The sequence below is a fragment of the Pseudorasbora parva genome, chromosome 17, assembly GCF_024679245.1.
Source record: "Pseudorasbora parva isolate DD20220531a chromosome 17, ASM2467924v1, whole genome shotgun sequence".
Lineage (NCBI taxonomy): Eukaryota > Metazoa > Chordata > Actinopteri > Cypriniformes > Gobionidae > Pseudorasbora > Pseudorasbora parva.
In genome coordinates, this window is record NC_090188.1 from 11203640 (window position 1) to 11224342 (window position 20703).

Genomic DNA, 20703 nt, shown 5'->3' on the forward strand with positions numbered 1-20703 from the left:
AGACACCTTTCAGATTTAAATGTAAATGTTTACTAAAAACTCTCGTATGTGAACTCTTTCTGTGAACTGCAGGTATGCACTTTAACCAAGGAGGATAACCGTGCAGTGCGGAACATTCCAGAGGACGAGCAGCTGCACGTCCTGCCGCTCTATAAGATCTCTGACACGGATGAATTCGGCCATGTTGAGGGCCAGTGGGCCAAGATAAAGACTGGGGCACTGCAGGTCCTCTCTGCTTTCCCGAGAGAAGTGCGGCTGTTGGCGGAGCCCGTCAAGTCAGCGCGCAAGAGGAGGCTGGAGGCTAAAAGAGCCCATGCTGAGAAACTGAGCGGCCTGGAAAGTAAGCAGGTCACCCCTGTGAAAGTGAAGAACGAGCCTCTTAAAGGTACCTCCCCTTTAGCCTTCTTTCTTTGGAGCCATGCCATCTTCTTAATGCATACAAGCTAGTTTAAGGCAGGAGTTTTCAATCTATTCCTGGAGCCTCTCCAGCACTGCCCGATTTGGATCCTAAATTGAACCCAGATCGTTTAAATCATCAGCTGATTTGTAGAGTACTCCATAACATGAGCTGGGTGTGTCCAATAAAGGAAACATTAAAAATGTGCAGAGCTGGAGAGGCTCCAGGATCTGTTTCTATGTGTGCTTCTCAAATGGAAGGCTGCGTCCTAGTAAGGCTGCAGAGTTTGTCTGCCAGTGCCTCAAAAGCCCATCTCAATTTGAAGACTCCTTGGAAGACAGCCTTTGTTTTGCATCCTTCATTCAGCTTGTTTTGAAGGATGCATCAAGTGTTTCCTTCGTGTCCTTCAATCACCCACAATCCTTTGCACACTTTCAGAGGAAAAAAACGGACAGATAATGAGTGGGCACTGACCTCATTATGAAATGTAAGGCAAAAATCTTATCTTTTATTTTTGTAACTAACACGGTAGCATAATGAGGGTCCCTATATGCAAACGAAGGATTGAGAACATTGTAAGTGTACAAACAGTTTAATAAGAAGATACTTTATTAACACAGTACATTACGCAGTTACGGACAGGCGCCATCTTGGAAAACAGTCTCGACAAGTCAAACCACGAACGCTGTGCTAAGTGATGAACTGTGACTTGGAATCTCATATGGGACCATATGGTGACTTGGACCCTCATTATGCTACCGTGTTAGTGTGAGGCTATTTTGAGCCTTGTTAGTGGTATTAACTAGCGATTTAATTTCACTTACCCTTTGCCCCATAGACAAGCGTTATAAGCTAATCTGTTTTTAGAGATAAAACACTTTACATTCGATTTTCATGAAAACGCATCCCAGAGAACGATCTACTCGGTAACCATCTGTTAATTACCCCTAGGGTCATTTCTCACCGGAGTTGTCCTTTAAAAGACCGTCTCATTCTAACATTCAATGCTGAGGAGGAGTGTAGCCTAGAAGCCTCAGGAGGACTGGTCTAGGAAGTACACAGTCTCCATTTGGGAAGCACCCACAATGTCCTCTAGAGCAGTGGTTCCCAACCCTGTTCCTGGAGTACCCCCAAACATAGACGGAGTGTGTGTAAGGCTTGGCAAGGCTTAGTCTTCCCCTGGCCACGGACTTGAGATTAGCGTGGAATTTTTCTCACTCAAACCACTGGCTGCTACGGCTTCTGATTGCTTTTAGAGGGAAAAGCTGCCCATAATTACCAGTCTAGGATCAGTTTTCTCCATAATAATAGCATATTGGCGAAACCAGAGCGTATCTGTGTTTGCGCTGTGTTTGGAAAATTGAATATGGAACATGGTTTGCAGCGTTAAGCAATGTAAGCCAGTCTCAAACATATCTATTGATTTCTTGAATGCAATGGTCAATCAGAGGTGTTTAAGTTAGCACTGAGTAAAAACTTTTTTTCTGAACTCGTTTTAAAACAGCACTAGGTAACTTTTCAACCTTCATAATATATTTTTTAAGACTCTTGTGATGATAAATCGACTTACAATAGGTTGAATGAGACGTCTGCCATAGCCTGATGGGGTCTGTATCGTTTTTAATCGTACTTTTAAACTTAACCCGTAGTAACCCGAGAACAAAAAGAACTACAAAAGTCGACTGCTTTACAGCATATACGTCACTTCCACCAACACCCACACTTCCTTAAATTCGGACGTGCGAGCCCAACTTTGTTCGTCGGATAATTTAGTCATGTCCGAAGCAGCAGAGACAAATAAGAAAGAAAAGGTTTTGTTGGAGGAAAGCAATAAGAGGAAACGAAAAAGTGATGGGATTAAAGGCAGGACGAGGATCAACATGTGACCAGTGTTTGCTCGTCGGCGTGAGCTGAAGGAGGCGTGCCCGACCGATGCTGTCCTGCTTGTTATGGTGATTACCTACCACTCAAACATTGAATTGAAGTATCATATAGATTCTGTAAAACGGTAACCAGTAGACTACTATAATGACGCTGGCTTGTAAACGTGAGCATCGTGATTATTTGGCGTTTGAAAAAAATAAAACCCATGAAATTATATTCATATGACATGCTGAAACATGCCACTGACTGTAACGTTACCTGGGATGAAGACATTTCACACACAACGCCAGAAGAACTCTTAACTCCGCTTGCAGTGTTCAGGGGAACTGTTAGTGCTGCACCGACCCGCGGGACGCTTTTATGAAGTTATTTGGCCCGCACCGCACCACTGTATATATTTTTACAACCCGCCACGCACCCGCGACCATTAAATAGACATACGGGATCCGTGGGTTATGAGACGACCCGCGCATCACTAGTTCAGGGCTATCAGGGTTGTCATGTCAACAAATGCACGCGCGATGGCATCCCCTGTTGTAGGATGACAGATCTTACGACAGTAGTTGAGGACATTATTTTTTCCAAACTGTAGTGGGACCCCGAGAGTAAAAGTAGCCAAGTGCTGCTTTAAGTGGTGAGTGGATTCTGGGTTCTGCACACTCGCAAATCCTCTCAAAATAAAAAGCAAAGTGTAGGCATTATGTAAATAAAAAAAAATAATTGTGCAGTTAGCTTTATTTATTATTAAAACAGAACTTTTTGCGATCGCAATAAAGATGACAGCTTTTTAGTGATTACAAAGGAAGCGCTCTTTTTGAGCTTTTTTGCCATGCTTAATCCCACGGACGGACAGATTATTTAGTTATTAAATATTAAATAAGTATTTATTAACACTAGTAAATGTAATTTTTAGCAAAAATAACGGGTTGCTTTTTATTAATAAAATTAGCCAAAAAAATACCCAGATGACCACTGAGATTGTGTGAGATTGTGCATACAATGAACATTTTCATTCTAAATTATTCCATGAAACTTTTAATGGTTATAGGATTCTAAAGTAGAGGAGGACAAGAATACTTCTTGTATCTGTATTAAATGATTGTTATTTTTATTCTTTTTCTGTCCACAGCTTTTAAACACACCTCCGTTGAACCATGTCCCTCACCATGTTCAGAAAAGGATACTCATAATTTGTGTTCCACCATGCGCTTTTCTGGGGTTCCAGACATAGGAAGCCAATTCCCAGACTTCCACTCCACAGTCCCGTACACCCAGAGCAACACACGCACTCCTCCTGTGCCCCCCGGCTTTGGCATGTCCACACACCCAAAGTTTCCTCAACCCCAGCATGATCCCTCTGGAAGAACCGGCCACAGCAACGGTCCTTCTCCTCTTAGACACGGACACGAGGCCATCAGGCAGATGACCGAACCGTTCAGAAACAACCCGTATCGGAACGAACCCGTAAGAACGAATCCGAAATGCTCGCCCTCGTTCAAATCCGAGCCCGAGGAAATGCGGTGCTTCCAGGGCGGGGCAGCTCCCACCCCGCTCTCCCCACCGATGGCTGAGGGTCTCCACAGCCGCTTGAACTGCCCACCCGTTACGGCGCAACCCCTGACCCCAGAGGTGGTCAAAACAGAGGAAGTGTGGTCGGACAGCGAGCACAATTTTCTCGACGGGAATATCGGCGGGGTCGCGGTGGCTCCTTCCCACGGCTCCATCCTGATCGAATGCGCCCGACGGGAACTGCACGCTACCACTCCCATCCTGCGGCCCGACCGCACACATCCCACCCGCATCTCCCTGGTCTTCTACCAGCACAAGAGCCTGAACGCCCCGGGCCACGGCCTGCAACAGTGGGAGGCTAAGATGGCAGAGAAGGCCAGGGAGAAAGAGGAGGCCGAGCGTCTGGGACTCAACGGGTCAAAGGCGATCGATTCGGATACGGAGAGCGAAAGCGAGACTTGTACGGAAGAGAGACACAAGTTTCAGGTCCCTACCCGTCAGTCGCTAACAGTTACTCGTGACGGCGTCATCATGTCAGCACCCTACTCCCTCACGCACGTCACTGGGCCTTACAACCGCTGGACGTGAAACTCTCCGTGCTTGTCTAGCTAATGCCTTACCTCAGCTAGTTCTCATCTTTTCACGCCCGTTTTTACATATGCCCTTTTTTAATTTGTGCCCTTCATCTCAGCTTTTACGACTACCGTTTGTGGGTTTTTAACTGTGAGTTTTGGTGTGTATGTCTTTGTTGTTTTTTTTATTGTAAAGAGATGGTGCTCAGAACAGATGTTATAAAACTGGTTTTATACATATAGATGAAATTAGTGCATAGTAAATGTGATTATTTATTCTGATCATTTTTTCAAAACTATTTTGTAACTTAATTTCTGGTCCACGCCTGTTTACTGCAATAGGAGTTTGTCGTCCTTTAAATGACGTGTGTAGTAAACACTCCGAATTGACATTGTGAAATGTGAATTCTATTTTCTATGTCTCAGCCTTGGGTGCTCTTTTGGCCGACACTTGCTAGTTGCTATTTTATGGTGCCATTGTAACAGTAAGGTCAAATGACCGATACGAAACACGCATGGGTCATTACAGGAACTTTCCATTATTTAAATTTTGGGGGGTGGGGTGGGGGGTATTCATGTTGGCATTGAAGGTACATTGTTTCAGCATTGTAAGACAAAGTTTGTGGCATCCTTTAAAAACGCACTTTGTATCTTCAGACCAACTTGACCTTTGAAGTTTCCAATATGCACATTTGGTTTATCCATCATCTAGTATCTACAGTCAGCATGTTTGGTGTCATGATTATGAAACTTTGCATATTTAAGCAATAATCATGGAAGGTTTTATGCTGCATTTTGGCAACGTGTCCAAATTTCTGGCACTTGTGTAAAAAGTTATGTTATTATTGGTCCCAAATTTGGAGTTTTCTGTTTTTTTGCGACTCCCAAAGAGGTTGAAACATGTCTTGAAAATAGCTTAATCATTTTATACAATTCAAGCGTGTTAAATTATATTCAAACAAATTTACTGTATGTTTTCACTGGTGCTTTTAAAGAGATCCCATGACGCCTCCTGAGGTGTCATTTCATATATTTTTATTGTTGCATAGTGCATTTTTATTTGAAATCTATCACTTTTTTTGTGTGGGGGTGTCAGTGTAAAAGCTTATTCAGTTTTATTTAGGTGCAATGAATGAGAAGATCAACTTTAAAAGAATGACTTCGTAATTGCATATGTACCCAGAAGCCTAGTCAAGATACTGGCTTAATCAAAAGGTTTACATTGAGTTTTAACATGAACATACGGCTAAAAGATTTCTTTTTCATTTCTTATTCACGGTGCTAAAGAGTGTACATCAGTGTTCAAAACCATTGTACACCCAAAATGCTGTTCTTACTTCAGCACTTGAAAGATCTTTTTATATAGTTTGTGAGAAATGATATCTCTTTAAGTTTTAACTAGTACTCTAGCTACAACAAAGATAGAAAAGCTCAATAATAACCCAGTGTTTTGGAGAACTTGAAGTCACAGAGTGGCAATTGTACGTTCACGCTACTGTCTCTTCAACTAAATATTTTTCACTGAACAATTAAACTGTTGTTTTTGTGTAAAACCATCATGTGTAAGAAAAAAAAGCCTGGGTTTGTAGCTCAGGGAAAGGCTTTTAGTGCTCATTCAGTGGTGCTTATTCACAGTACCAGAGTCCCCCTGGCATTGACAAATCACATAGGTGCTGCACTAGTTGGATCTAATTTTATTTTGGGGGTGCTGAATGTTTTACTCTGCTTGAACATATTAGATCATTTTGTTATTGAGTGTTTTTCTTCTTGACTTTATGTGGCACAAATAATACTATGACCTCACAGTCCCTTGATGCTAATTGACTGGCTTTGAAATGTCAGCAGCCTGCTATGAACATCGAAGAGCCTAAGGGAATTACCAATGCAATTCGATTCAAAGCTCACTGATTTTATGCATTTTTCTAAGCTATTCTTTTCCAAGCTATTGTTTTTCATGAATGATGGGTTGGTGTTCATGTTGTTGTTCAAAACCTGCATTTCGTTTTTAGATTTGGCTCATATTATCTTTTTTTGAGTTCTGATGACTGAACATGGCCCTCATAGCAACAGTCTATTGTAAAATCATGTTCCGAAAGAAATACGTTTTGCTACATTCCTTTGCAAGTTAATATATTCACATTAGACGTCTTTTGCATGTTTTTTCTCCTTCTTTGTTGTATTCCCTCTTTTCTCAGGTCTCTGTGTGTAACTTTGGACATAAGCTTCTAGGACTCTTGCATTGTCTTCCAATTGAATTCTCCGAATGTTTTATTTGTTTTTGTTTATGTTTTGTGAAACGGAAAAGTTATTCCCCTTAAAACGATCTTAATGTATATTATCAGTTTGACAATTCTCTTCTGTGTATGCTGAATGAAAGCTGAAGTGCGTAATTTCTCCGTCACTGCATAAATAATTCCTGTTTTCAAACAGGTTTCCCAACGATCTCCCAGATAGATTGGTTGATCCAAAGTTGTTGTGTTGGGCTGGTTGTGGTGCTAAAACAGCAGAGTAATGTGTTCATACAGCACAAAGATTCAGATGTTTCACTTTTGGGGAATTCAGCCTACCAATTGCTTACTTATTTGTCGCATATTAAACATATTTTAGCATCGGAAAAATTACACACTTCAACTTTAAGTATGAATGTAAGCCTTCACGGCGCTGTTGTTGTACAATGTTGAAATCTGAAACCTCTTCAAAACAAACAAGAACACATGACTTGAAGACTTGTTCTTTATGTGACTTGAAAAGATTTGTCAAAGGAAAGAAAACACCAGCTTTTGAGATTTTTCTTTTAGAAAATAAAATGCACAGTAGTACAATACATGTGAAGTGTGAGCCTTTTCCATTCGCACATTTTGAAATGATTTTTCAATCTTTGTTCTTGATCCATAATTAAAGTTAGTACTAAACTTTACTGTCATACATTTTTTTTTTTATTGTGTATTTTTGAAAATATCATGAATATCCGTCAATACGGATCATGTTCAAAAATGTCTTTGGCTCATATCTGCCAAATAAGAATTCTCTTAATATTTTGTTATAAAGAAGGATCATGCACTGGAATTTTAAGTTAAATTACCATAGCTCAGATAAGTACAAATTACAATTAAAATAAAAAAGGACAGATTTGAGATTTAAAGGGATTAAGATTCTGTTATACTTGCATGGCTCCTACGGTATCTCACAAGCATGTGCTTTATCAGTACACCATAACTAACAAGAATAGTGCATTTCGACATTAACAAACATTTTTTTAGTGCCCTCTATAGGTCGAATGAAATTTGGTGCGCTTCCTCAGATGACCCTAATGCACGCCTACCAAGTTTTGTGAAGTTTTTATATCACGCAGGTCAGTGTTCAAAAATTCCATTGACATGTATCTGCAAAACAAACTCAAGAATCAAACTGGATAACTTATCAGGAATGTCACAAATCAATATTCACCAAATTTTGTGAATATCGGATGAATACCATTACAAGTTGCTTGTATACAATTGGGCTATTGGTATACTTCTTTTGAACTAAAACAAACTAAACAAATAAGAGTATGCGACAGTACTACTTTATATGTACTAATCCATGATATACTTAAAATTATAGTTAAGTATGTTTGGCTTATACTGACTTAAGTATAGGTGTGTACAATAAGTGTAATGCTGAAAACAAAAAAACATAATTCTACAGCAGAAAAATTTGGTAAAATTGCATAGTATGCGGTTCTAAAAACAGTATTATATTACAATTTGATTAAGTATTTGTGGCCTATACTTTTAATCAAGATGTAGTCAATGTACAGTTAGGCCTGAGTACTTGGTTTATGGTTTTTTGATAAAGTATCTTTGGTATATATCACTCAGCATTTGATTTACATAAACTTTTGTAGGGTTTTGTGGTAAAATAGCTTAATTTACAAAGTTCAGTTTATTAAAGTTAAGTGTATATTTCATAGCATACTTTATGTACTAAGTATATCAATGCACTAGTTGTATACCTGTACTATTTTAGTACTTCTTGGGGGTAAGCTGGCCCACATTTAGATAATAAAAGTATACATTTACCATTTACTTTAAAGTGCAATATAAATGTAGTGGCAAACTTTGAGCACAAATCTAGTTTAACTATTTTTTCTTAGTTTTTAGTTTAACTTTTCTGTTAATATAGCAACAAGTGAACATAGGTAGTATTAATATATTTCTAATATATATTTTTACTAGTTTAATAGTGTTTAACTTGTATGAGTAAAAATCATATACTTTAATTTTTATTTTATTTTTGCACTTTGAAAAATTGCAGTGTGCTTTCATAAACCAAAAATTCAGCTAGAAGTATATCTAGCAAGTAAACTAACAGTATTACCGGTGCCTGAAGTTTACATGTATCCTAGTATAGTTGCAATAGACCTACAGTTTTATTTTATTTTTTACAAAAAAACACTGAAACAAGATACTATACTTACTGAACAAATAGTATTACACTTAAAGTAAACGTTTATAACATAAAAAGTGGGCCAATTTAGTCCTAAGAAGTAGTAGTACACTGATATTAGTATACGTACCACAAAGCTTTGACAAATATACTTTAACTTATGTTTGAACTTGAGGTATACTTCTTTGGGAGGATGGTATATATGTTTTCATAAGTTTACATCATATGATCTCGCTGACATTTCTGTCAGAGATGGTTGCCTCTTTAGCAAGATACCTCTGGTGCAAACAAATTATTTTTCATTCTTGAGTCTTGAGTCATCAATAAATTCACTAAGGCGCCACCCAGTGTCCGGCGGTATTGTAGTGGTGGATGTCACCTTTACAGTTACTGACACCAGACAGAAACCAAAAAGGGGGAATATACAATCTAGACTTCGGCTGTGATGACTGGAGTACAGGGTCAGCAGGAGAGTCAGGAACATTGATCAGAAGTGGGGGAGGTGAGGGTGTGCACATCTCCTGTTCGAGCACAAGTGGAGCCTTGTGTGTAGGAGGATATGGAGACTGAAGTCACCGTTGGAAAAAAAAAATTCAATCCACTTTTTGCAGTCTACACTGGAATACACACTTTAAAAGATTTGATAGGTCTATAGAGTCTAAAACAAACAAACGTGAGGTTCCCAGCATGCGACTGGTTAGCACTTTCTGTAGGCTACAATCATTTATTTCGAATTACTTTTCATCAATACTAAGTTCTGGGCTGTTTTCAGTTTTAGTTGAAAATTTGTATAGTTACACTAACAAACAGTAGCATACCAAAATGTAACACACACACACACACACACACACGTGTGTATATATATATATATATATATATATATATATATATATATATATATATATATATATATATATATATATATATATATATATATATATATATATATATATATATATATATATATATATATATATATATATTGATATTAATATTGCATCCATCCTAATGATGCTTGTTCATACGTGATTTCAGCATTCAAAAAAACTTTATTGGGGCAAAATTGTTTATACTATTTCGTAGTAGAAGTGACGACAAAGATACAGTCACAATTTATGTAAAAATTATATAGTCTACATTAAAAAAACAAACAAACAATGATATAGGCCTACATTTATTATTAAAAATCGAAAAAAGAAAACCAACCCCATTAAATTTTATGGATAAATTAATGAAAATGTTACGCCACTACTAGTTATACCTCCCCAAATGGCGAAGGGATAATTTCGTTAAATGTTTCTTTCTTATTTAATATTCTTATATTGCACTTTTGAAGTAATCTTTGCTTGTCTCGTATTAACCTTCTGTTTCATGTATGTATGTTGTATGTAATGTACGTATAATAAGGGGGAAAGCAAAAATGAAATTAAAAAAAGATTCAAAATAGCGTTTTGGTCTCCCGCATGCAGTGCGTTCAGCACGCGTGAGCCCTGACAGCTTCCGTAGAGTCTCGAGCGCGTGCGTGACGCAGCAGCGTCCAACGGTCAGAAGAATTTTCACAGGCAAGATGGCGACTTCGGAGCCGGTAAGAGGGAGCGGGCTTTTTTCATTTAGGGCTTCTCAGCGACCAACAATGGTAAACTGGCGTCTGTTGTGTTGTCTGCGGGACATGTTTAAACCGTGAGCAGTAGTGTTAAAAGCTGGAGGTGTCTTTTTTGGCGTTCAGTATGGTTTCGGGGCGGCACTGCTGCTGGTGACTTTAAGAGACAGGGAGGGTCCGGACAACGACCATTCATCAGTCCTCACACCCGTTAACGGGTCATTTCGGATCGGCGTAAAGATACTATAACGCTTTGGGGGCGGATAGTGTCGGGTTTTCTCTCGTCTCCACGTGATGAGATCATATCTCCAGACATCTGGACACGTGTGTTCATGGCTAACTGTTCGGCTAGCGTGCTCAGCCGTGGCTGCTTAATACGCTTCATAATTCACTATCAACTAAATGTGACGTTTCAATGTGCTCGACTGTATTAACTTGAAGTTAGACTAACTTACGTTGATAGCATCAAAGTCATTGATGAGCGTTGAAATAAGTCAGCATGCGTCTAGAGAAGCTTATACCATAGCGGACAGTAGAGGGTGTATGACTCCAAATTGAACTGGCAATTACACTTACTGACGTGTGTGTGTGTGTGATGTTGCACTGCATTAAGTGCATACTGTAATCTACCTGGTTGTCTTGGTAACAGGCCTGAAGGTCCCTTAAGTCTGATCAGTTTCATAAAATAGCTATTAAGTGTATGCTAAGGCTGCCTTAAGATCTAGTATGACCCATTAGCAGTTAGTCTCACTTTTTTGGCTAATCTACCTTTTTATTTAACTGACACAAGATATGAACTGGCTAAAAGTAATATAATTGAATTGATGACTAACTCAAAGATAGTGGTTTATTTAATGCTCTCAGCCCCAGGTATCCAGGGGTTTTGGAGTATTTGAGCCAATAGATAGCAATTGCAACATCTGTTTCCATTTAGTATTTTTGCCATTTACTCAAAGTTCTCAGATTGTCTAGGAAACTCTTTAAGAAAGGCCTGAAATGTGCACAGAATCTGCATGAGACTTGTGCAATAAGTTGATGGTCAGTATTTCTCCATGTATGCACGTGGAATGACCCTGAACTTTCTGTAATCAGTTTTTTCCACTGTCCTGGGGATAGCTAGGAATAGTCACGGAAATGTATCTGCTCTTAAATATTTAATCTGATAGATACCACTTCTTGTAAAATAAACACTTCTGTGATTGGAAAATTCATTAAATCTGTTCTGTTTATGTAGCGAGGAACTGAAAATGAAGAAGGCCGTGCTGAAAGTCCTACAGCTCCAGTGACAAGTTCAGAACAGTACATCAAACACCCTTTGCAAAACAGGTAAATGTCATACATTTCTTTGTGTATTATTTTTATCTCAAGTTCAATTCGCATCACCTGTGTAGTGTATGTGACAGGACAGATAATAAATCAATAATATAGTCCATTAGGGATAAAAGGTAATACAGCACATCCTTTTTTTTATTTGCAATATATATTAAAAATCTCTAAAACAAGTGTGCATTTTTTTAGCCTATGTTGATCATATAAAACTAGCCATAAACTAATGTTTAAAATTGTCTGGTCAGTAAAATGTTAATATTTTTATTTTAATTACATTTATGAAGTGTCAGTAAAGACTTTTAAAATGGAAATCTTTTGTAATATTATAAATGTTGTTCTTTTGAATGTTCTATTTATCAAAGAATCCTGTAAAAAAAAAAAAAAAAAAAAAGCAAAGAAAAAAGATACGTTTCCAGTACAACTGTTTCAAAATCGATAATTAGAAATGTTTCTTGAGCACCAAATTAAAATAGCTTTGAATGCTCACATGGCATTAAATAAAATAATCTGAATCTGAGCACCAAATTGGGCATATTAGAATGATTTCTAAAGGATCATGTGACACTGAAGACTGAAATAATGATGCTGATAATTCATATCACAGGAATGAACTAAATTTTAAAATATATTCAAATATATTAGTTATTTTACAAAATGTATTTTTGTTATCAAATAGATGCAGCTTTGGTGAGCAGAAGATTTTTTTTTTTAAAACAAAGAAAATCAATTGCTTAACATTAGGACATCTTTGGAAAATGTGATGACTGCAAAATGTTTGGTGTCATTCTGAGCTCAAAAGTCATGAGCGATGAGGTGGCAGTCCGCCAGCACGGTGCAGGAAGTGCTGAGCTCACATGTTGAGCCGTCTCATTCCAGCCCTTTCTGCCCTTTCACTGGCCATGGCTTATTTCTGTCATATTTAGATCTGTAAGGACCTTCGTTCAGTATTAAAGCTGTCACTCACTAAAGTACAACATTCACATTTCAGTTCAGTTTGTGTTGCAATTGTTGTTGCATTGTTTTATTTAATTTTCGTTCTGCCCTTTTTTCTAGTCTGTTATAGATGGCCTAAAGTTCACCACAGGTCAGGACTGCAACATAGATAACCCTATAGTAGCAATGACAGGGAGCATCCCTCATATACTCAGCACTTACTGCTGGTTTCTAGAACGATAGCACCCTTTATGACTGTTAACATAGCCGTTTGTGTTTAGTGGAGGTGTATTATTTCTCAGTCCTTTTGCTTTTATGCAGCTGGTTAGAATGAAACATTGTCAAAGGTGAAAATTCACTTTTGTTCTAATAGACTGTATATGCTCACCATGGCTGTAGTAAAATTGTGAAATCTTATCAAATGTTATTTATTCTTGTGTCGTCAGTGACACATGATCCTTCAGAAATCAATCTAATATGCTGATTTACTGCTCAAGAAACATTTCTTTTTTTATCATCAATATTGAAATCAATTATGCTGCTTAGTATTTTTGTGGAAACTGTTTTGTTTTTTTAGGATTCTTTGATAAATAGAAGGTTCACCGAAAAAGTATTTATTTGAAATATAAAAATTTTATAACATTATAAATGTTTTTACGGTCACTTTTAATTTAATGTGTCCCTGCTGAATAAAAAAAACTCTTATGGCTTGTTTCGACTGAGTGGTACAGTTCGGTAAGCGATCTTTAACGTTTCCATTGTCAGAAGTTGTGAATGGTACCCTAATTCTGAACCTTACCACTATTTTGGCACTGTTCCGTTGGGGTACTAGCACAGTAGTCCGGTATATTGAGCGTGTTCTTTCGGCTGTGTTTTTTCTTGCAGCCTTCGTCTTTGGCTCAAACAAAGCGTGTCGTCTTGTGACAACAGCCACATGCTGAGAGGCAAGAACAATATCTGCTGTATGTCGTCCACTGTTGTTTCACGAGAATGACATTGATCGCTACAACACGCTTATAAGGGTGCTGTTGGCGGAGGAAAAGCAAGCCGGATCAGGGTTTAGCGTCTCGAATCATACTGAACTGAACCGTACAGCTCAGTGCAAACGCCATTAATCACCTACATCTTTGAATGATAGTGTATACAATGGGGTTCAAAAGTCCACTGTGAAAATGTTTCCGCCAACATCAAATTGTTAGGATTTTATAAATACTTTTTTACATTAAAATGAAATATTATTAGTAGTTAGTATAGTATAACATTAGTATAACTATTTGATTGAAAGGTTTATTTGGAAAAAGTAGCACATTTGAGCCTAAGTATTAGCTTTAATGATAGCAACACTAGCTGTTTGTGTGATAACTAATGATCATGTTCTCCAGCATGATTTGAGATGATCTAAAGATGTTCTTGAGCCTCAGCATCAGAAGGACACCACCATCTTTTCAGAGTAACAAGATTAATTTATATTTAATAATAATACTGTGTCCTGTAATATTTTTAATTCAAAGCCATTTTTCCCACCAGCCGCGCTCATCCATTGGTTAACACGTCTCTCGGCTGAAGCAGATCCTTGAAAGCTTCTACATGAATATTATATGAGCGACGCAAGGAGACTCGTGCTCACTGTCCTTATTTGCCTCCCTGCAGATGGGCTCTTTGGTATTTCAAAAATGACAAGAGCAAAAGTTGGACAGAAAATCTGCGTCTCATCTCCAAGTTTGACACAGTGGAAGATTTCTGGGCGTAAGTGTTTTTCCTTTCTGACATTATCGCCTTTTTTCTGGTTAAGAAAATGTGAGTGGCAAATCATGATGGATTTGACTTCTGTTCACTCTTCAGATTATACAATCACATACAGCAGCCCAGTAAGCTTGGTTTTGGCTGTGACTACTGCTTATTTAAGGTAAGACGAGGAAATGTGTATATATGGCCAAGCTAATATCTGTGGCTGATTATTAACTAAACATTTCATTGCAAATCAGGTGCATTTCTGAATTACTGTGGGCATCATCTGGCCATATGACTGCAGATCTAATTATCTGCATGCTGATAATGGGATTAATGTTAGCGCTTGACAAAAATGTGAAAACACTGATGTCCAGATTATGTATTTCTTAGGATGGTATTAAACCCATGTGGGAGGATGACAGGAATAAACTGGGAGGAAGGTGGTTAATGACCCTCAGCAAACAGCAACGACACAATGACCTTGACCGTTATTGGATGGAAACAGTAAGAGTTATTTTTTCTTTTTTCACATGGTTTTGTGGATGGCTCAGTGTGTGTTGTGTACTTCATACTGTGCATGTCCTTTGCAGCTGTTATGTTTAATCGGAGAGTCCTTTGATGAGGCCAGTGAAGACGTGTGTGGAGCTGTGGTCAATGTCAGGCCAAAGGGGGATAAAATAGCCATCTGGACGGGCAACTGCCAAAACAGGGATGCTATCATGACGATAGGGTACGTCACTTGCTTCATACAGTCTAGGGATGTCAACAAATATTCTAAATTTGAATATATATTCGAATAAAAAAAAAACGAATTTCGAATGTGAAAATTAATATTCGAATAAAATTAAATTAAAAAAAGCGGAAAAATATCCCCCGCCGCGGTACTAGAGGCGTAGCTGTCTGCTTTGCGAGTGAGCGCGCGCCTGAGGGTTCAGGGACAGGTCACAGGAGTCGCACTGTCACCGCTGAAAGTTGATGCGTCTTGCAGGGAAGATGGCAGAAAGTGCAGAGCCCAACTCAACCGCAGCAGAGAAAGAGATTTTAACTGCATAATCTAAAAAGCCATGTCTGGAAGTACGTTGGATTTTGGTCAGTAGGAGGTAAAATTGTTGAGCCGCGAGATAGTTATATGCAAGCTATAAGCTATGTAAGATACAGTTAGCATACCATGCCTCATTTTATTTCACGTTAAAAATAGAAACATTACTAAAATGTAGGCTACTGTACTGACTGAAGAGATATTGCATGAATAAAGGATAAATGCACTGCTTCCACTGGTCTGATTATTTACCATGTCAAGGAAAAAGCTCCATGTTTAGCACAGCTCGCTCAGAGCGCACAATATGCTGTAAAACTTCAATTAATATTAATATTATTTGTTTCAATCACTGAATGAAGCCTGCTATATTTGGGACAAGAGCTATATTTCGCAACCTTAAATTGCTTGCACAAAACTCTTGATCAGCACTCAAAGTTTGTTCATTTAAACCGTTATCCGCAGTGAGGGTCAGAGAGAGAGAGAGGTCTACGCTCTGCAGTCTTGGCCATTTAGTTAATTTATAAATAATAATTATATAATTTATAATAACAATCTACTCGTTTTTGTGTAAGTAATACGTTGTCAAATATGTATAAACTTAAATAGACAAGCTATACAAGTAGTTTATGTCTCTTTGTATTAATTTGTCCTGTTATTGATGCACGTCATTGACAAAATGCGCGCCCAGATGTTTGAATAGTTCGAATATTCGTGTTTGCTTTAGAGGGAATATTCGAACGTCATTTTTGAGCAATTTTGACAGCCCTAATACAGTCCACACTAGGACATGCAACACATTGTTGAAGTATTTTAATTACAAATCAGGACAGATTAAGTGAATCCACTTGTTCTAACAATTGAAATGCACCGTTCAAAAGTGTGTGCCAGGGCTGCAGCCTAATATTTTAGATCAGTGGCAGTGGTCCCACTGAGTTCTAGAGATGGTGGCAGCAGAACTTCGTTTGGGTGCAACCCAAAGTAATTAATAATTATTAGTGATGTCAATTAATATTACATGTTTTGTCTCTTGGAAACGCACGTTTGACGGTAGCTTGATTTAATATACGGATGAACATTTATTTTAAATAGCAAAAGCTAACATCTGTGAAGATGGTAACAACTAAATTTTTATTGGAGAGCTTTTAAGTATTCTAACTCTAGTAAATCTAAGTTAGGACTCTACTCTTATTCAGATTAATTATTGCTCTTTAATAACATCATATATTTGTAGATAACCACAGGTAAAATGCTTCGTACCTCAATACCATGGTAAAAAGTAACTATTGGTTATATGGTATTTGTCATTTAAGAACAGTAGCCTAAATTCATTTTGTATAAATAATAAAGCACAAAAAACACTATAGCTTCATAACAAAAATGCTATAGGGTAATGATATTTCATAAACATACCCTTGGTTTCACAGACCAGGCGTACACTACAGTCCCAGAATAAAATGAATGTTTTAACTGAACTGAACTAAAAAAAACTTTGTGCTGACACCTTAAGATATGTCAGTGCCATTGATGTATATCAAGAAACATCAGTAATATTTTTTTCATAGGTCACATTTATAAAAGCTATAAACGTAGCTTAAACGCTATATAAACGTCCTAATTGAACTAAGTCCTAATCCTGGCTTAGTGTAAGACCTGTCTTTGAAACCAGGCCCTAATTATATTACAACTATATTCATAATTCAATATGAATATCCCCACATTTCTGCCACAATACCATGTTTACAGTTAGTATTACTACATTCAATCCTTGCTAAATGTTACAGCAAGTAAATGCATTAGCTCTTGAGTCGAGCTGATGATAAGGCTAGAAAAAAAGTTGCTACCTTTTAACCATTTAGTCTACAGCCTATTTTCAACTGAATTTTCAGCATCATTACTCCAGTCTTCTAATTTACTATGTTTTTAGCATATCAAGAAACATTTCTTATTCTTAAGCCTAGTTCACACTGCCCGATTTTTGTCCCGATTTTGAGTCGCCGACAGGTTTTGTGAAATCGCCGACAAATGCCCGAGATCACAGGCAAATCGGTGCTTGTGCACGCGAGTGACAATCACGCAGTGTGAATAATCAAAGACGCGATCAGAGAGAATCGCCGACGCCGGTGAGATATTTGGCATGCTAAATATCTGGAGCTGTCGGCGATTCAAACTCCTGCTGTGTGAACAGCGTTCTGACTGAAAATTACACCGACAGCCAATGAGAGAGTGAGATACAGGGCAGCAGGAGGTTCAGGGAGTTATAGAGCAGCATTTCAGTATTTTAATAGATATATTTACAATTCTATCAAACAGAAACAAAGGCCAAACATTTGCACATCCAGCCACAGCAGTAGCACATTACAAAATTATTTATTTACCTTAAACTCTCTTTGCAGAACAAAATCCTGGCTCCCTCTGTCTCTCCAACAATTTCTTCCGCCATAATCTTTTTTCTTTTTCTCCACAAATCAGCTTTGTGCAGTTTATCATTTTTAATAACAATTCCAAGTCTCGCGGGAGAACTCCGGTCTGACGCACGTGTGATCTCGCGTTGTTTACTTGTCACATCGCACATGTGTTTGGGAAACGTAGTTTGCGCACCGGAGAGAGAGAGAGTTGTCGGCGATTCTTCCTCTTGTTCAGTCATGCAGTGTGAACTCCTCTGTCGTCAAACCATCGTGCAGTGTGAACACAGCAGTGACTGAATGATACCCCAGATAGTCATGCAGTGTGAATAGAGCAGTGAACCGACGAGTTTGAAAATCGTGCAGTCTGAACTAGGCTTTAGCAATGTTGAAAACAGGTGTGCTGCTTAATAATCTTAATAAATACTTTTTGTAAAATTGTATTTAATTGTAACATTATACATGTTTTACTGTCACGTTTGATCAATGAAATATGTCCTTCCTAAATAAAAGTATTAATTTGAAGATATTTAATTGATAAGAAATAAAATAATGGCCCTCCATTTTTTTTGACTGGAAGTTCATATTAGTTGTTTAGTTAATGTTTGATGAAAATATGCTGATATCTATTAGATATCTCTCTGACTCACTTATTCATTGTGAAAGTGATGTATTTTTCTTCCCCTTTAGGCAACAATACAAAGAGCGTTTGAGTATCCCCAGTAAAACCCTCATCGGATACCAGTCACATGACGACACCTCTAGCAAAAGTGGCTCTACAACAAAGAACATGTACTCAGTTTGAAGAAAACTAATTTCAACTCATTGTAGGTTTATAAAATTTCAAATTTGCATCACATTAATACTTTTCAGTTGTCAACTACTGTAGTGCCCTTCCTTTTTAAGAAAAGAAAAAAATCAAATATGTAAATGTAGTGCTCTCCAGCCTGGAATGATCAGCACCAATTCCGTGTAGATCAGGGGACGTCTGCTTGTTTAGACCTGAGAGAGGACTGCGTCAGCTAAAACTATACCAGTTGAGCTAGATGTTACTGATATCATTTATAGTGATTTGGGAGAGTTTAAAGGACTAATTGAGACTTACCTAGCTGAAGAGGTTCTAAGGCTTAGATAAGAGGCATATACTGTTCTTTGCTTTAACCTTTCGTTCTCTCACACGTCACGCCATGAAGTGTTTCTCACCGTCAGATGAACAAATAAACAAACCCACAACTTAATCCAAACGGAGGTTTTAAGGGCCCAAACTGTTTTAACATGCTTTGGTTAGAGGTGTTTGGCATGAGAAGTGATTGCAGAGGTGCCTGCAGACTGACTATCTTAAAGGTTTGTAAAGGATTACTTTCGGTCATGCTCCAAGTGTGGAATTTGGAGGACTGGTCATTTATTGTTTCAGCTATGCTGGAATTGTGGCATCTTGCTTGTTTCTCCCCTCCATCTATTTATGATATATGCGTTGCAGTTGAACTATGTAGTGACAGGAACACCATCAAAAATCAAGCTCCTTCCTTTTCTTTCAGTTGTTTTTTGAGGTTGTTAGCAATGTGGTTCTTAACTACTACTGCCTGCTGTTTTTCCTTTTTTTGTTTGAATTATTTTTTTTACAGTGTATTCAGTGAATGCCTGGACATACATGCTTTTTAAGTTTGCTTTCACCTTTTCCCTCATTGATACTGTAGACATTTTCTAGTTTGCCCCACTCTTTGAATCAGTGAAAGAAGAGAGGATATTCATTGTGATTTTTTTTTTTTTTTTTTTTTGCTCATAATGTATCTTTATTATCTGTAATTCCAGGATGTATATTACCTTCTTTCAAAGTAAAGGTTATGTGCTTTGCATTAACAATTGAATCTTTTTCCATTTCTTTATTCTCTCTTTCTTTTATCAGAGGTCATAAAAAGACATTAACACCTCAATATTAAAGGTTTACTTTAATTGCTTGAGCTCAAACTTACCTGTTGTGTAATTGTCATTGGTGCAAAAAAAAATTCCAGTATTCTTTTGAACAGGCACTTGACAAGGCACTATTTTCCATAATGTAATGATACAAATTAATCTTTCATATATTTTAGATGCATTGCACACCAGCTCAAATATTTCAGGTCTTTTATTGTTTTAATACTGATGATTTTGGCATACAGCTCATGAAAACCCAAAATTCCTATCTCAAAAAAATGTGCATATTTCATCCGCCCAATAAAAGAAAAGTGTTTTTAATACAAAAAAAGTCAACCTTCAAATAATTATGTTCAGTTATGCACTCAATACTTGGTCAGGAATCAATTTGCAGAAATGACTGCTTCAATGCGGCGTGGCATGAAGGCGATCAGCCTGTGGCACTGCTGAGGTGTTATGGAGGCCCAGGATGCTTCGATAGCGGCCTTAAGCTCATCCAGAGTGTTGGGTCTTGCGTCTCTCAACTTTCTCTTCACAATATCCCACAGATTCTCTATGGGGTTCAGGTCAGGAGAGTTGGCAGGTCAATTGAGCACAGTAATACCATGGTCAGTAAACCATTTACCAGTGGTTTTGGCACTGTGAGCAGGTGCCAGGTCGTGCTGAAAAACGAAATCTTCATCTCCATAAAGCTTTTCAGCAGATGGAAGCATGAAGTGCTCCAAAATCTCCTGATAGCTAGCTGCATTGACCCTGCCCTTGATAAAACACAGAGGACCAACACCAGCAGCTGACATGGCACCCCAGACCATCACTGACTGTGTGTACTTGACACTGGACTTCAGGCATTTTGGCATTTCCTTCTCCCCAGTCTTCCTCCAAACTCTGGCACCTTGATTTCCGAAATCACATGCAAAATTTGAGCAACAGTCCAGTGCTGCTTCTCTGTAGCCCAGGTCAGGCGC

The 20703-nt window shown here is 38.0% G+C and overlaps 2 protein-coding genes across 6 annotated transcripts in view; both read left to right on the top strand.

Annotated features, from left to right (window-relative positions):
• Positions 1–7186, top strand: part of tet1 (tet methylcytosine dioxygenase 1) — a 55895-nt gene extending 48709 nt beyond the window's left edge. For all 4 annotated transcript variants that reach the window (XM_067422489.1, XM_067422491.1, XM_067422490.1 and 1 more), the window contains 2 exons: positions 73–385; positions 3411–7186. In XM_067422489.1, the coding sequence (XP_067278590.1) occupies positions 73–385; positions 3411–4378 (1281 nt within the window). In that variant the 3' untranslated portion in view covers positions 4379–7186. The remainder of the gene's footprint in view (positions 1–72; positions 386–3410) is intronic.
• Positions 7187–10274: 3088 nt separating this feature from the next.
• On the top strand, positions 10275–19652 carry eif4e1c (eukaryotic translation initiation factor 4E family member 1c). 2 transcript variants are annotated; one of them, XM_067421676.1, is made up of 7 exons: positions 10275–10375; positions 11625–11716; positions 14303–14398; positions 14495–14558; positions 14774–14887; positions 14974–15113; positions 18515–19651. In XM_067421676.1, the coding sequence occupies exons 1-7, from the start codon at positions 10358–10360 to the stop codon at positions 18627–18629; spliced, it is 639 nt and encodes a 212-aa protein (XP_067277777.1). In that variant the 5' UTR covers positions 10275–10357; the 3' UTR covers positions 18630–19651. The 2 variants fall into 2 exon arrangements, with proteins under 2 accessions (XP_067277777.1, XP_067277776.1); XM_067421675.1 differs by having other exon boundaries at positions 10358–10426; positions 18515–19652.
• The last annotated feature ends 1051 nt before the right edge of the window (positions 19653–20703 follow it).